At 38.7% G+C, this 13847-nt stretch overlaps 1 protein-coding gene and 1 long non-coding RNA gene across 4 annotated transcripts in view; one reads left to right on the plus strand and one right to left on the minus strand.

The window, feature by feature from the left end:
- LOC136789718 (uncharacterized) overlaps positions 1–9120 on the plus strand; it is a 19121-nt gene extending 10001 nt beyond the window's left edge. Inside the window, exons 2-5 of one of the 2 annotated variants that reach the window (XR_010828641.1) lie at positions 659–1079; positions 2583–2696; positions 5065–5163; positions 6294–9120. This is a non-coding gene — a long non-coding RNA (uncharacterized lncRNA). Of the gene's footprint in view, positions 1–658; positions 1080–2582; positions 5164–6293 lie in introns of both variants that reach the window. The other variant, XR_010828640.1, reaches the window with a different exon arrangement.
- The window catches only part of LOC136789695 (tumor necrosis factor receptor superfamily member EDAR-like), a 32620-nt gene that overhangs the window by 2851 nt on the left and 15922 nt on the right, over positions 1–13847 (minus strand). Inside the window, exons 6-11 of one of the 2 annotated variants that reach the window (XM_066990471.1) lie at positions 6932–7018; positions 5658–5783; positions 5496–5570; positions 5193–5265; positions 4294–4453; positions 1225–1285 (exon numbers count right to left, since the gene is read on the minus strand). In XM_066990471.1, the coding sequence (XP_066846572.1) occupies positions 1225–1285; positions 4294–4453; positions 5193–5265; positions 5496–5570; positions 5658–5783; positions 6932–7018 (582 nt within the window). Of the gene's footprint in view, positions 1–1224; positions 1286–4293; positions 4454–5192; positions 5266–5495; positions 5571–5657; positions 5787–6931; positions 7019–13847 lie in introns of both variants that reach the window. The other variant, XM_066990470.1, reaches the window with a different exon arrangement.

The raw sequence follows: 13847 nt of genomic DNA on the forward strand, positions 1-13847 counted from the left end.
AATAGCCATGGAATAATTGAGATAAAAAGTTGGATGGAAAAGAAATACTGGATGGGTTTTATGCGTTCCTATGGTACTACCCCTTCCTGCAACGATTTACTTGCTATTAGAAGTGTATTGGAAACATATCCCTAGTGAGCAGCTCCATTAATACACCTCCGCACATCCAGCCTAGTGTTTGAGCTCAAAATACAGCTCTGACCCTTCCCTGAGTCTGTCAGCAGCAGCTGCTGTAACATCGCTGTAATTGAAAGTTGCCCTTGTAGGAATGCGAGGAGTGAGGTGAAGCAATGATGCCAGATGCTTGCAAGCATAAAAGACCCTGCAAATGTTCAATTGTCATTGCTATCACTGAATCTCTACAGAGGATTTAACATTCATCCCGTGGGGAAAAAGCTATTTTTTTCCTGGACTTTTTTTTTCTATGTACTACTGGTCACAGAATAGAGGCGAGAATCAGCTACTGTGGTTTTTTTTTCTGAAAACAGTCTTTTGCTTCTGTAGTTTTCGTGCTTCATACCCCACAGCAGCAATTTGGTGGGAAATGGAGCTCCCTGAACCATAGAAAACTCACACAGGTATGTGCACACCAAGTGTGTGGGGAAAAAAAAAAAAAAAAAAAATAAAGGTAAAAGCAGTCTTGTCCTTTGTTCTGCAGGAAAATTAATTCATGTCCCTTCTGCCGAAACACTTCAGCTAGTCAAGTGCTGAAGACACTTAAAACACTGACCTACTTGGAAACCCCACTTGTTGTGAGAAGTAGGACACAATTAAAGAAGCAGAGTACGTCGAGACTTTTGTCTGAAACACAGTTCTGATCCTCCACAAATCACACTTTCGTACCTGGAACTAATTTATACCTGTTATCCACCTCACTAAAGAGACCAAGCAAGCAGGTTTCCTCTAGATGAAGAACGTGAGAGTGCTTCTCCACCGCTTCGATGTCCAAGCATGACCCAGCACTACCCCTGCTGCGCTCCAGAGGAAGGAAGCCCATGCACACATCTGGCGAGAAGCTGTGGTGTGCAAACCCAGCCTGGACATCTCTGAAATCGGGGCACCATGATGCTTCCTAGCAGGTGAGTACAAATCTGCTTCCAGATTTGCACTTCCTTTCCATGAAGTTCTCCTTTCCACAGGAACACAGAGGGATTTCTATTTTATAGCAAACAGCTCTGATCCAGTTTTGTGCTGCTAGTATAGGTGCAAGTTTTGTGCACTCACCTTCTGCAACGTCGCATACGTTAGCATACACATCAAGTATCTTTTTCCTTCGACTTTGAATCTGAAAGAGAAGAGTGTTATTGAATTATTATTTTTTTCAGTCACATGAGTAAACAATTGGCAGAGAGCAGTACAAAACCTCTGGGAGATCCTAATTTCATGGCTCAAGGGGTTATCGCATAACATCCTGAAGGGTCTCTTTTGAAGCCTCGTAGAGCAGGACACAGCAATTCAGAGAAGAGTAAACATATTTCTGCTTTTGCTTTCCACTGTTAGAGATCTTTTTTTTTTTTTCCATCTTTTTATCTTCTTTTCAGATCATTGACTTTTCTGCTCTAAATGTTTTTGTATTTTATTTCTTTTTCGGACTGAAGTGAACTCCTGACAATGAGGACAAATTCAATACCACACATGCAAGCAATTAATGCAGGGATTCCCAGGTAAACCAGGACAGGACTGGCCATGGGGAATTAAATTCAGACTGGAATTGCCTTCTTCCAATAATGTAAGAGGGCTGTAGAGAAGGGGATCTTCTTTTCTGTCACTTGACATAGAGCTGCTTGCTGCATTACAGATTAATTATATATTTTCTTCCATGATGTATTGCCTGAATGAATCCAAAAGATTTTACAGATAGATAAAAAAAATCAGTGACACTTTAGACAGGGAAAATCTGAGGTCCAGGGTGCTGCCGTCATTTTTGACAAGAAGGAGGCTCAGACTGAAAACCCTGACATTTTCCAAGCTGAAAATGGACATTTTGATGCGGTTTCACTTAGCAAATATATTCTCAAGGTTTGGCCTTGGATTCAATGCAGATTGAAAACAAATGTCAAAATGTCATGAGTTCTCAAGGACTGGAATTGTCATCTCTCCACCAGCTCTCATTAGGACTGAGGTTTCTGAAAAGCTGTCATTTTGGTAGGACTCTAGTATTATCTCCACAAATTCACCACTTTTCACTGCAAAACAGAATGAAGAAAGCTCACTCTTGGTTTTTGGTTTTTGTTTTTATTATTTTTATTTTTGAATTATTTTCCTCATTTTATTTGGTCTCTAAAGGACAGGGCACATCAATTACTTGGATTAACAGACTTGCAGCTGGAGACAGCAAACTGGCTGCTCCACCCGACGCCTGTCTCACAGCATGCTGTATTGCAGGGAAATGCAATGCAGACACTGGCTGTTGTTCACATATCCTTGGTATAATTTACATTAATCTTTGGGATGCTACTGTACACTTGGATTAGCTGTTTCAGAACCTTACAGATCTTTTTTTTTTTTTTCCCATGGGATTTATTAAAATTCCTCTTAAGACAACAATTAGATACCTATTTTCATTCTCCCCTCATTTTTAGGACAAAGAGGGAGGTTAAAGAATTCCAAGCCCAAAGAGAATTACACAGGGTGATTTTCTTTTTTCGTCTGAGCCAGAAGATGGAAATTTGTAAAGCTTATGCTGGAAGAAGCAGGTAAATGTGGGTCTGATGGTTCTGTGTGGTAGCTCATTCCATAATGGTTTTTGTTTTAACCAGGAAAGAGCAGCCTTGGAAAAGAACAGGCCTTTAACTTTCTCCACCCCTCTCCAGTAGCTCCTTGATACTTTTTCCAGTACTAGAAATGTTATTTAATCTCTAGCCTCAAGCAAAGTACTGCTTTTCTAAATTCTGGCAACTGGCTTAGTTGTGAAATCTTAGGTACAGAGTGGGGGATCTTGATGCAATCTGCACTTTCATTGAAAACTTTGTCTTCAGCCTTGTCAGCAGGCTTCAGTCCATTAGCAGTATGTTAGGACAGCAGGTCTGGGAGACATAGCATAGCTCATGCTTCAGATGTGCTTATGAACTATCTAAACTACTCAGGAGAATGTATCTACTATATATTGTCTTTAGAGACAATTATTTTCTTATTAAAAGTTCTAATTTCATGCTTACGCAACTTGTGTTATCCAATTTCAAGCAAGTGCATGCAGAAGTGTGATAAAGTTGGATATATACAGAGACCTCAGACAACTGAATTTTAAAATATGAACACTGGAGTAGTAAGTTATTTTCAGATAGTCATAACTGGTTACAAGTAGAAAAACATCTTTCTTGGACTGAGACTTTGAGTGTCTGGTCTCAGCTGAAAAACGAGCGATTATTAGAAAGTTTAGGCTGAACCATCCCCACAAAGTAAAAGATGCAAACATGAAAAGCTGCATTTTCGAACCTTTTTTATTCTTAAAAAAAAAAGGATGGTATTAATGATGCATTTTGGTCCTAGCTATTGCCAATTTTAATTATTTTTGAAGTTCTAAAACATAAAAAATATCTGAGCAGACACTTTCTTTTTAAGGAAACATTCATTTTAATATAAACTAAATAGTTGTGTGGGTGAGGGAGTGCCTTAGCGATGCCTTGAAATAGTCTAAGTGAGATAAAATGCCCTGAGCAATACATTTCAGCAGGAAGAAATGAAGGCCTTCCACAGCAAAACAGTGCATTTATGTTGTCCGTCAGAGCACAGGAATGACCTTCAAAACACATAGGTATTTTTGAAATGTAAAAAAAACCGACAACAAGCACAACACTGGATATCGTTGAAAATTCAATGGCATAGAAATACCAATGCTTCTGAGTTAAGACAGGCAGATGTTGTATGAATCCATCTGTGCTGTTACATTATTTTATTTTCCTGGAGTAAATGTAGCTTTGGGGTTAATTATATTAGCATTAGCTATATTGGTGAGTTGCAGTTTGTTTTTTGTTTCTTCAGACTATAAAACATAATTCTCTAAAAAAGCAAAGCTATTACTCTTGTAGCAATCTGCTTTTCAGCACTGGGTAGTATATACACATGCACAGACACTCTTAAATATTGATGGAATATTATATGCAAATCATATGCAAATGAGACTGTAATAAAATTAATTGTAGAAACTCTCTTGTAACTTGTAAATTAGTCCTGTCTGCATTACAATGCATTTTGTGGTGATAGTTTGTAAATTGTTTTCTTAAAAAAATCAAACAAAACCATAAAACAATACAGAAAACAACTGTCAATTTTTAAATCTCAAAGTAGCCTTACCCCAGTCGATTTATTGTTTGTAGAAGATTTATCTCTGGCCAAATGCACTAAAGATAACAAGCATCTCTCTGGAGTCCCTTGCTTGTCAACTGCAGCTTCTTCATCACTATCCATGCTACGACTTAAAAGTCGTTCATTCTCAGAAGATGCATCGTTTTCACTGTAAAATGAAGGATAAGGTTATCTTAGTGATGCTTCTTGTGGTTTGACTCCAATTATTTCCTTTTTGCTATCCCAGAGTAATGGAATAAAAATGTTTTCAATTTTTTAAAATGCCTTTCCCCTGAAATCCTGTGAATGTAACCACATCCACCTACAGAGGATATATGTTCAGTGCTCACCAAGCTGCACAATCATGCTCATCTTGCAAGAATCCCTTCATAGCAGTATTTTCCACTGGGGACAGTGTTTACCTCACTGGAGTTGTGTTATCCAGCCAGGTTTGGCTGCCAGGAAAGTAAAACTATCATGTGGTGCCACCCAGATGATGCTATAGACAAGGGATTCCCTTAAGGCCTGGAGCAGTTATTTCTGCACCTCCTGGCTGAAAGTGAGTGGGGACCTTACCAAGGCATGTGTGTGTAAGTGAGACTCAAGTCCCCTGAATGGACCTCACAAAAGAGGAGACAGCCCTGAGAACTGATAAACTGGTCACAGGTACTAACAAACAGCTCAAGGTAATATTTTAACACATGGTGGCTGTGATCACCTCTTCCAGAAACTCTATTACCTGTGGCTGTCCCATTGACACGTTATTCCTTGGTCCACTAGACTTGAAATTTTGGTGCAAATTATTTCTGCTTTGTTCTCAATGGATTCCGCTGTACCAGGATGAGTGGTGACTATGTCCCTTCTCCACTTCAGTCAAAGGTATGGAAGTATGTTTATTTTTTGCTTACCTTTTAGCAGCCTTAGCTGGAGTTGCTGTAAGCTTTTCAAACTCTTCTTTCTCAGAGAATATCACAACATTATCTGCAGATAAACAGAAATTTAAATTGGCAATGAGTATCCAAACTGATGTTTTGTCTCTGCTTTAGCTATTGCTATCAGAGGATGAAGTGGCATTCTGGAAGTACAAAAGCTATTATACACAATCATTTTGCAAATGAATGGGGGAATTGTAATTAAGAGGAATGCACTAATTGCACTTAAGCTCAACGTTAGAAAAAGGATAGAAAAAGCAAAATTAAAGCAACTTATACCTTGCACTTCTTTCTTCTCTTCTTGTGTATTAGCCTGAGCTTCAACATTTTTTACTGAGTGGCTCTTGCAACAGGCTAGAATGTAAAGATACAACAGTAATTATTCTCAGAAGCTATCTAAAAATAGCATTTGCTGCTAAAATTTGTTATGCTGAAAATTACCTTGAGCAGAAGGTTTTGTTTTCACAATGTAAAACATGATGATGAGGACAATGGCAATAGCCATTATGAATATAGTAGACATTGCAATTATAAGAGCTGTAGCCAGATGTCCTTGTCCTGAAAGGTCTGCTGGAAAAGCAAGGAAATATTTTGTAAAGAAGCAACTCTTCAGATCAGAGAATTGTTAATAGTTTAGTCTGCTCTACACTTATATTTTACATACTCATTTATTTGATCTGAGTCCTGATTACTTGTTAATCATTGCAAAACTAAGTGCTACTTCTCAAATGCAAACTAATGAATAGGCTTTCAAAACAGTGACATTTATGCTGCAAGAACTAGTTATCAGTATTCATAAAAAATACCTGATTGCATGACCATCCAAATATGTATGAAATTGTATTATCTGCTAATAATATAAGAAGCTATATGTACGCAGGAGTAGCAGCCTTCAAAAAAGTGAATTCTTGGAAACAGCATCAAAAAGAAAGAAAAACAAATAAAGAATAAATGGGACAAGAACTAAAAGTACTTGATAACTATGGCTGCCTCAAAAGCTTTGCAATAAGAAGCAGAACACAATGCACATGCGGAATAAGTGTTTTTTTTTTTTTTTTTTTTTTTTTTTTCTAACAGACTTACAGCATGGATGCAGGGTGAATTTAAAATAAGGTATGTGAAAAGGTAGAAGCAGAATTTCAGTGAACAGCTATTAGAATTGAAAAGTCATGAAAGGATGCAGAAAATGACAGATATGTTAAAATGCATGAAAACTAGCTTTTCTGAAAACACAATCCTCAAGATCTTGTTTACAGACAAAATCAGGTCAGTACCTCAGTAACTGTGTCCTTCCTGTTGTGTGTTCTGTTCTCACGTTCAAATATTTTAAAAAACTAATAATTATACTGGAGAACGGTTTATGTTAGCTCAATGAGAGACTGACTACATTTGTGTATTAAATTATTTTCACCAGTCTAAGCTAGGCTTTGCTGAGGCATAATGTGGTATCTGTATGGCTGCACATAATCAGCTAATTCATTGCTGGCATTACCCAGTACAGTCCAAGACTATTTTAAGTCCATCCTTCTGAAACAGGAGTGTTGATTAACCAAGGACTAAAAAATCATTCTGAAATGTTTTTAATAGCAGTTTTAGAAATCCCTAAAAAGAGTGGCAATGAAATTCACGATAGATATTATCAGTTCAGTTGCACTTTGTTGATGTTATTTTTAAGACCACCAGTGGCTACATTAAATTTATGGATGCCTTCTTACCTTTGTGAGCATGCTGGTAAGGTGAAAAAGTACTTGTGCCAGATGTGCTCGGGAAAATGGCCGAAATACCAGAGGTAGCCCCTGCACCTGCAATACAAACAGAAATGCCATAAACTTCCACAGTCATTTCATCTCTTCACAGCGGTATCTTGGCCCAGGTAAACAGCCTTGCCTTAGCTTGATTGCATTTCCTGTTCATTAGCAAAGAACCCATGAATTCACTGTGGCTTTTTGAAATGTCACTAATCCCAGTGTGCGTGGCTGGCATGTTGAAAATTGTGTTTAGAATACATTTTTGCATAGCATCTAGAGGGAGGGGAAGAAATCAAAGCTCGTAAACTGTTATGAACTTAAAAGAAACTCATCAAATTAGTGCTTCTGACAGATATCCTTCACTATAGCAAGGCCACCATGAAAATCTGATGTTAAACAAACCTTCATGACCCCAAAGAAAAACCTAGGAAAGGTGACAAACAAGAATGTTGAATGCCTTTCTGTTTCACGGAGCTGTACCATAGAAGGAAATAATATAATTTCTGCAGTCTAGCTGGATAACATGTTTCTTTTGATTTCTCCTGTCAGTCCAGTCCAAATCTATATCCTGAGTTAGAGGAGGGAATCTACAAAAACAGTGAAAAGAAGAACGTAAAGGACTTCTTCATGCTAACAGAGTGAGATTGTCCAGTAGGGATTTTCCACGTCTAAATTCTACAGCTAAGTTTAAAAGTAGTTTATATTTTTATTAATCTTTCAGGTGGTGTCTTACACCAGATTTTCAAAGCAGTAAACCAAGTCATAAACTAATGTCTTTTCACAGTACTAGACAATACTGAATGTTATTGGAAATAAGGTTGTTGATCTGAGTGCTGTATTAAAATACAGATGGTGCTGAAATAGAGTTCCAAAAGAGGCATAAAAACATTGGGGTTGGAAGAAAACCTTCTCTTGAGTCTCAAGTCATTTTTCACATAATTGGTAAGCAGGTTGTGCAAACAGCTACCATTGACAGCAACTGAAAACCATCTTCTAGCTGGGAGGGGGGAAAGCAATCCCTCCTGCTTTATATTAGCTGCGCATGGAAAAAGTCCAGCGATGATAATTAAATTCAGCAGACCCAAGGCCAGAAGACTGTCCCAATCACCTGGTGAGGTACACAGAGCACATGGCTCGACAAGCTGGTGAGGCAGCTAGAGTAGCTGGGAACTCACCAAGCCATTATTTTGACCTAGTAAAGAAATTCAACCCACTAGGTAAAGTTGACAGGAAATTAAGTGGCCTGGAATGGTCTGAGAAATGTTCCGTGGTTAAGAACAAAGAAATAGACATGCTCTTCAAATTAAGACAAACGTTTTCTAAAAAAAAAAAAAAAAAAGAAAAAGTATTACCTAACATAAAACATGGCTGCATGTAGTGAATAAGAAATGTACGCTCCTTAAGTGGCCACAAAGTATGAGTTGCAGATGTTTTCAAACGAGATTTTCTTTAACAATGGTAAAATTTCTTTCAAACTTAATTTCTTCGAAGGAAACGGAATCATTTATTATAATTGCTTTTTTGAAACTGAAGAAGTGTTTTCATGAAATTTTAAATATACTAATTTGTTAATTCAGATGCTTTTAGTATTATTCAAATGACAGGCAGATTATGTAAATCATGACTCTGGGTTCTTCTCTGTGACAAACTTAGTTCTAGGAAGAATTACTCACAAGCTCCAGAACCTGCAATGTAGCAGTGGAGCATCTACGTATCAGTGGGTGAAGAGGTCATCTGCGTATAGTGGAGTTAATAACAGATAAATTTTCAGTAATTCTTCATAAAACTGAAATGAATCACCCTTGGTCTCAACCCATCTATTTACTCATCCCAGCTGGACAATGGAAGAAATCTAGGAAATGGCCATTGTTGTAGCCAGAGACATGTCTGTACTTTCATGTCCCCGGCTACCAGGCTTTTGCCTCTTCTTGCCACCTCCCCCGGCAAACCTAATTACAGACAATTGCAATTCTGTGCAATTCTTGCAAGCTGCAACAAGTCAACAATAGCTTTTCTTCCACTGCCTTTCAATTAACACAGGCAAACTGCTCTGCTTTGTCTGCTTGCAGTTTATCTAACAAGCTTGAGCTCGTCTCCTTTATAAACAAGTTTTATCGCACTCTCTTTTCCTTCACTTCAAACATGTATTAATTGTATTTCTGTCTAATCAATCCTGTAGTCACTTGGTATTTTTAGCTTATTAGGTATTGCTAGCAATGTTTTTCATCTGTGGAAGGAAGGAGAGCCAAGGTGGGAAGTCATGCAGCAGCACAAAACAGGAGAGGTAATGGGGAAGGTCATCTGGTCCTCATTCGGTGTCATTGCCACACTTCACCCAGTTCTACCCCACATCAGGATACAGCCTCTTTCCCACCCCAAACACAAGCTGGAGTCTCTCCAGTGCACAAGGGTGAGCACCTTCAGCTTCGGAAGAGCTTACGTGCAGAATTTTCCTTTGCTTACATGGGAATGGGACTACGTCGTTTGTTCTGTGCTACGTATCACGGCAAGATCTGGGTTGATGCTACAACACGATGGCCTTTTACATATGCCTATGTGGGAGTTAGTCATTATGCATATTTTAAGCCTATTATCAAATTTAATAATTTGGCTTATTCATTATGAGCCAAGATAGTTCTTTAGATGTGGCTTAGAAGCAAGCGCCAATTAATGCACCTGCACTACAAGGGGAACCAAATATGCCAGCTTCTGCAGAATTTCAGTTCATGGCATTTATATAGGCAAAAAGAAACAAAACTTGTAGTTGTTCCTTTTTCCCGGTCCGGCAGCACACCATGACTCCAATGTCAGTTGTTCCTATGTGTATCCAGTTTTGCATCTAGATCACATTATTAATTCTGGTTCCAATATAGATGACACTTACATAATCTACAAAGACTTAGATACAGCTCAGAAAGAGACATCCTAAAGTGCTAGAGTGCAACATATGGAAACAACTCTGTTTTAAGCACAAAAAAAAAAAAAAAGACTGATGGCTGTAATATAGCTGTGCAAAAGAGTGGTTTATATTCCTAGACACCTGTAAGTAATATTGTAGGAATGCGATAAAGACATTAAGAAAGATGGTTATCACTGAAGCTTTGTCAGTTTTTGCATTAGAAATATTTTTATTAAAAAAAAAATGGCAGCCTTTTTTTTGTTTTGTTTTGTTTTGTTTTGAACTCAAAAGATAGCTTTAACTTAAATTGCCATGCAGCCAGCCTTTTGTCCCCCTAGTGAAGAAATGCAGGGCAGTAAAATAATATTTTCATTTTAAAGATCCGTTCTGCTGTGTGTGACAGGACCGTTGCAGTTGTTTGTGTATCTCAAGGCAGATTTACAGTAAGAAGGGATGAACGAAACTGCCAGATCTGTGGGAGGAGGAGGGCGCAGGGAGGGGAGGTTTTGCCAACATGCCCTCTCACAAGTGTTTGCGCCTGAACGAAATCTGGTGCAGTAGGAGACCATATGTGTGTCTGACTTACACTGCTGTAGGTGTCAGCTTACTGGTCCCAGCAGAGCAGTGCTGCTCATAGCTAGCAACAGCTTTTTTTTGGTGAAGTTTATTTAATACTTAATGACAGATTATAAAAATACACAAAGTGTGTACGCAACAGACTATCAGAGTGATCCCAAAATAAGAAGTGTTTTAAAAATGTCTTTACGCGTGTATGTGTTTGCTTCTTGCTACTGAGAGCAGCTCGCTTTCTCCTGATGAATCCCTCTCCTCACAGCCACGGTCCATTTATGAATGGCAATCCATACTCGTTACTGCCAGCCGAGCTGTGCCTGCAGCCACTGTGACCATTTTGAAGGAGTGAAGTAAGATAAAGCACACACTGAAATAAATAACTAGCAGCCTGAAATATGAGCTGAAAAATATATTATATTTAGTCGAAATTCGATAAAGGTAGAAAGTATATGCCTGACAAAGTAATCGGAAACTAGATTATAACGGAACCTAGTTATAAATAAAGACCTAGATGTTTTGAAAGTGCCGGTCAGAATGTTCAAATTAATGTAAATCTCTATTCAGATATGTACATGAAAGGTTTACTTTCAAACCTAAGCTAACAACACTTCATATTGAAGCCCTGTACACTTGGAAAGTCATGGAAGCTGAAGCAGCTGTCAAAATCAAGCTACTTTTTAAGGCATCTACATATGAATTTAGCAATCAAACATCAGCCAACTCTAAAAATATTGCAAATCACTAATAACGGAGAATATCCCAGACAGTGGAAGACTTTTTGACTGCTTCTGATTTTACTGTCTGTTATTTTCAGGAGACATACAGAACACCATAAGGCAGGTCACTCTAATATTTACTGTAGCTGCAGGTACATATTTCAGCAAGTTTAGGTATTTTTTAAATCAGGAAGAATGAGAAGCAAATCAATTCTCTAGTGTGAGCCCTCTACAAATTTGGATAGCAAAATTCCTCCAATCTTAAATTTTAGATCTGGTCATTCTCACTGCAAGTAACCACTGCTGCTCAGACACCTAAAAATAAATGCTTTATGCTGCCATGCTCTCTGTAATGTCTTTAACTGTTTCATTTCTCTCTCCTTTTATTTTGCTGGGAAGTGGTGTGATTGTAGGCTGTGTGGCCTTAGCCTGACAATTTATTTACAACTATTGCAGTTTTGTTTAGAATTCACTGAGAGCTTTAATTGCATGGTACTGGTATGTCATAAATACATGCAGCATGAATTAAACTGAGCTCTGGGAATTAAGTGTTGCCATCTCCTTCTCTGTGCAACACAAAGGGAATAACAGCAGTATAGACCCTGCTGAAAGGGACCCTGAGCAGGGACCCCGAGGAGTTCTTCTCTCATATGCCCCTGTGCATTGGTGGCCAGTTTGTGCAGGTGGTGAAATGCTGTGGCCCTGCAGGTTTGCAGCAGGCTTGTGAGGCAGGACAGAGCAATGCTACAGGCACCTGCAGCTTCTCCCAGGGTTTGTGGTCCTCCAAAGTCCTCAGAGCTTTCAGGTGAGCTGCGGTGTGCCCAGATTACCTCCTGTGTGATACGTGGGCCCAGCTTTCCCAGCAGTTCAAGAGAGCAAACCCCGTGCTTGATCCTCAGATCCCTCCCCTTTAAGGTTTATGGCTGAGGCTGGCCAATTTTGTCCTAATATTAGGTTCCTCTCCTAATATAGACAAGCCCTGAGGGGATGAGAATAAGGCCATACCACCAGTGAACAATAAAGCACTGCCTTCAACATTTCTCCCATTCCACATGTGAAGAGGAATGGGGTGTTCAGAGATCAAACAACTCAAAAAAAAAAAAAAAGTTTGTTAGCTCCAGCTAACAAGCTTATTCATTTGTAAGCATAATTTGAAACAGAAGGAAAATGTCTTGATGTTGATCATATTACAAAAGGACAAAACTGGCAAGGAAAGAAAATTAGTGATATTAAAAAGAATGGGGAGTTAAAATGAAAACCTATGGAATTATTATTTTTCACTAACACAAGTGCTTTTGGCATTAGGCTCGTTTGTGTTAAACATTTCAGTTAAGGAGTCTGATCTCTCAGTCTTGAGCACATGGGTATAGCAGTGACCACTGATTAGAGCTTGTCTGAGATGTCAGCCTGTTAGTAAATTGTTCTCTCTCATCTGTTTGGTTGTTTTTGAAGTTCTAATGAGACAACAATAAAAATAATCTTTTATGTTTCCAGATGCCATTCACTCTTTGGTAATTCAAAAATAACTTGACTACCATTGTTTTCCTTTGTTGTTCTTATTTTTTTTTTTTAATTTTGCTAAGCCATCATTGGCATATGTTAGATTTAAAAACTTACACAGGTTAATTATTGCAACCATTTTCATGTCTATAGCCAGGAAAAAAGAAAAGGGGAATTAACAATATTTTGCATCCATGCACACATAAGAATGCATAGAGGAAGAAAACCCTCAATCCATTGCTGAAATTCCCTAGACTGATAATTTGTGAGTGGAAAAGTATTTGCATATTTGATGTAATTGTGTAAATACAACTTCAAAATACAATGTTCTTCACGTTTTTGTAATGAGGTTTGATTTTATTTTCCTCTATCAGTTTTGAGCTGGAATGGCAAATATCAAAGTTTGAGCAGAGGAGCAGAGTTATAAAATGGTTGAGAACTGCAGCTGTGCAAAGATAAAATCTCTTCTAGCAGTGGCTGTACCTCTGTGCCAGATAAATTCTGTGTAGCTTAAATCTTCTGTCTTTTGCACTGGATAAAAGAAAACAAAACAAAACAAAGAAACAACCCTACATATTCAGAGGCCTCAACTGACTCCAATGCCAGAGCTGTTGACAGCAAAGCCAGCACCATTAACTGTGGGAAGCCACATCTTAAAGTGGTTTGGTGCTCACTACCTGCAGTGCATCATCCCCCAATTTGCATAGGAAACCTGCATCCAGTAGCTGCCTCCCTTACTCTCTGCAATGCTGCTAGTTGTCACTGAGGTAGCATATCCCAATTTAGCATTGGCAAGAGTCACTGATGGCTCATGCTCTCCTTCACAGGCAGCTGAAGGTCTCACATCTTTGATGTTTTGGCGTTTTGCCCCTCTGGCCTTAGCAAGCCAGGCCTGAGGCTTCTACACATTAAAAATGAGGGTCCCAAAGTCTTACACATAGGCATTTCACAGTGCCCAGGAGATGAATAATCACAATCTTTATGGCGATGTTGACTCCTTTCAAGAGACAAACTCTTTTCCAAGAAAGAAAAAGCTTTCCTCTCAAATAACTAGGGATAGGACTAGAGGGAATGGCCTCAAGTTGCACTGGGGAGGTGCAGGTTGGAAATGAGGAGACATTTCTTCTCAGAAAGAGCAGTCAGGCACTGGGAGGGGTTGCCCAGGGAGGTGGTGGAGTCACCGTCCCTGGGGGTG

The sequence above is a fragment of the Anser cygnoides genome, chromosome 1 (genome assembly GCF_040182565.1).
Source record: "Anser cygnoides isolate HZ-2024a breed goose chromosome 1, Taihu_goose_T2T_genome, whole genome shotgun sequence".
In the NCBI taxonomy this organism is placed as follows: Eukaryota; Metazoa; Chordata; class Aves; order Anseriformes; family Anatidae; genus Anser; species Anser cygnoides.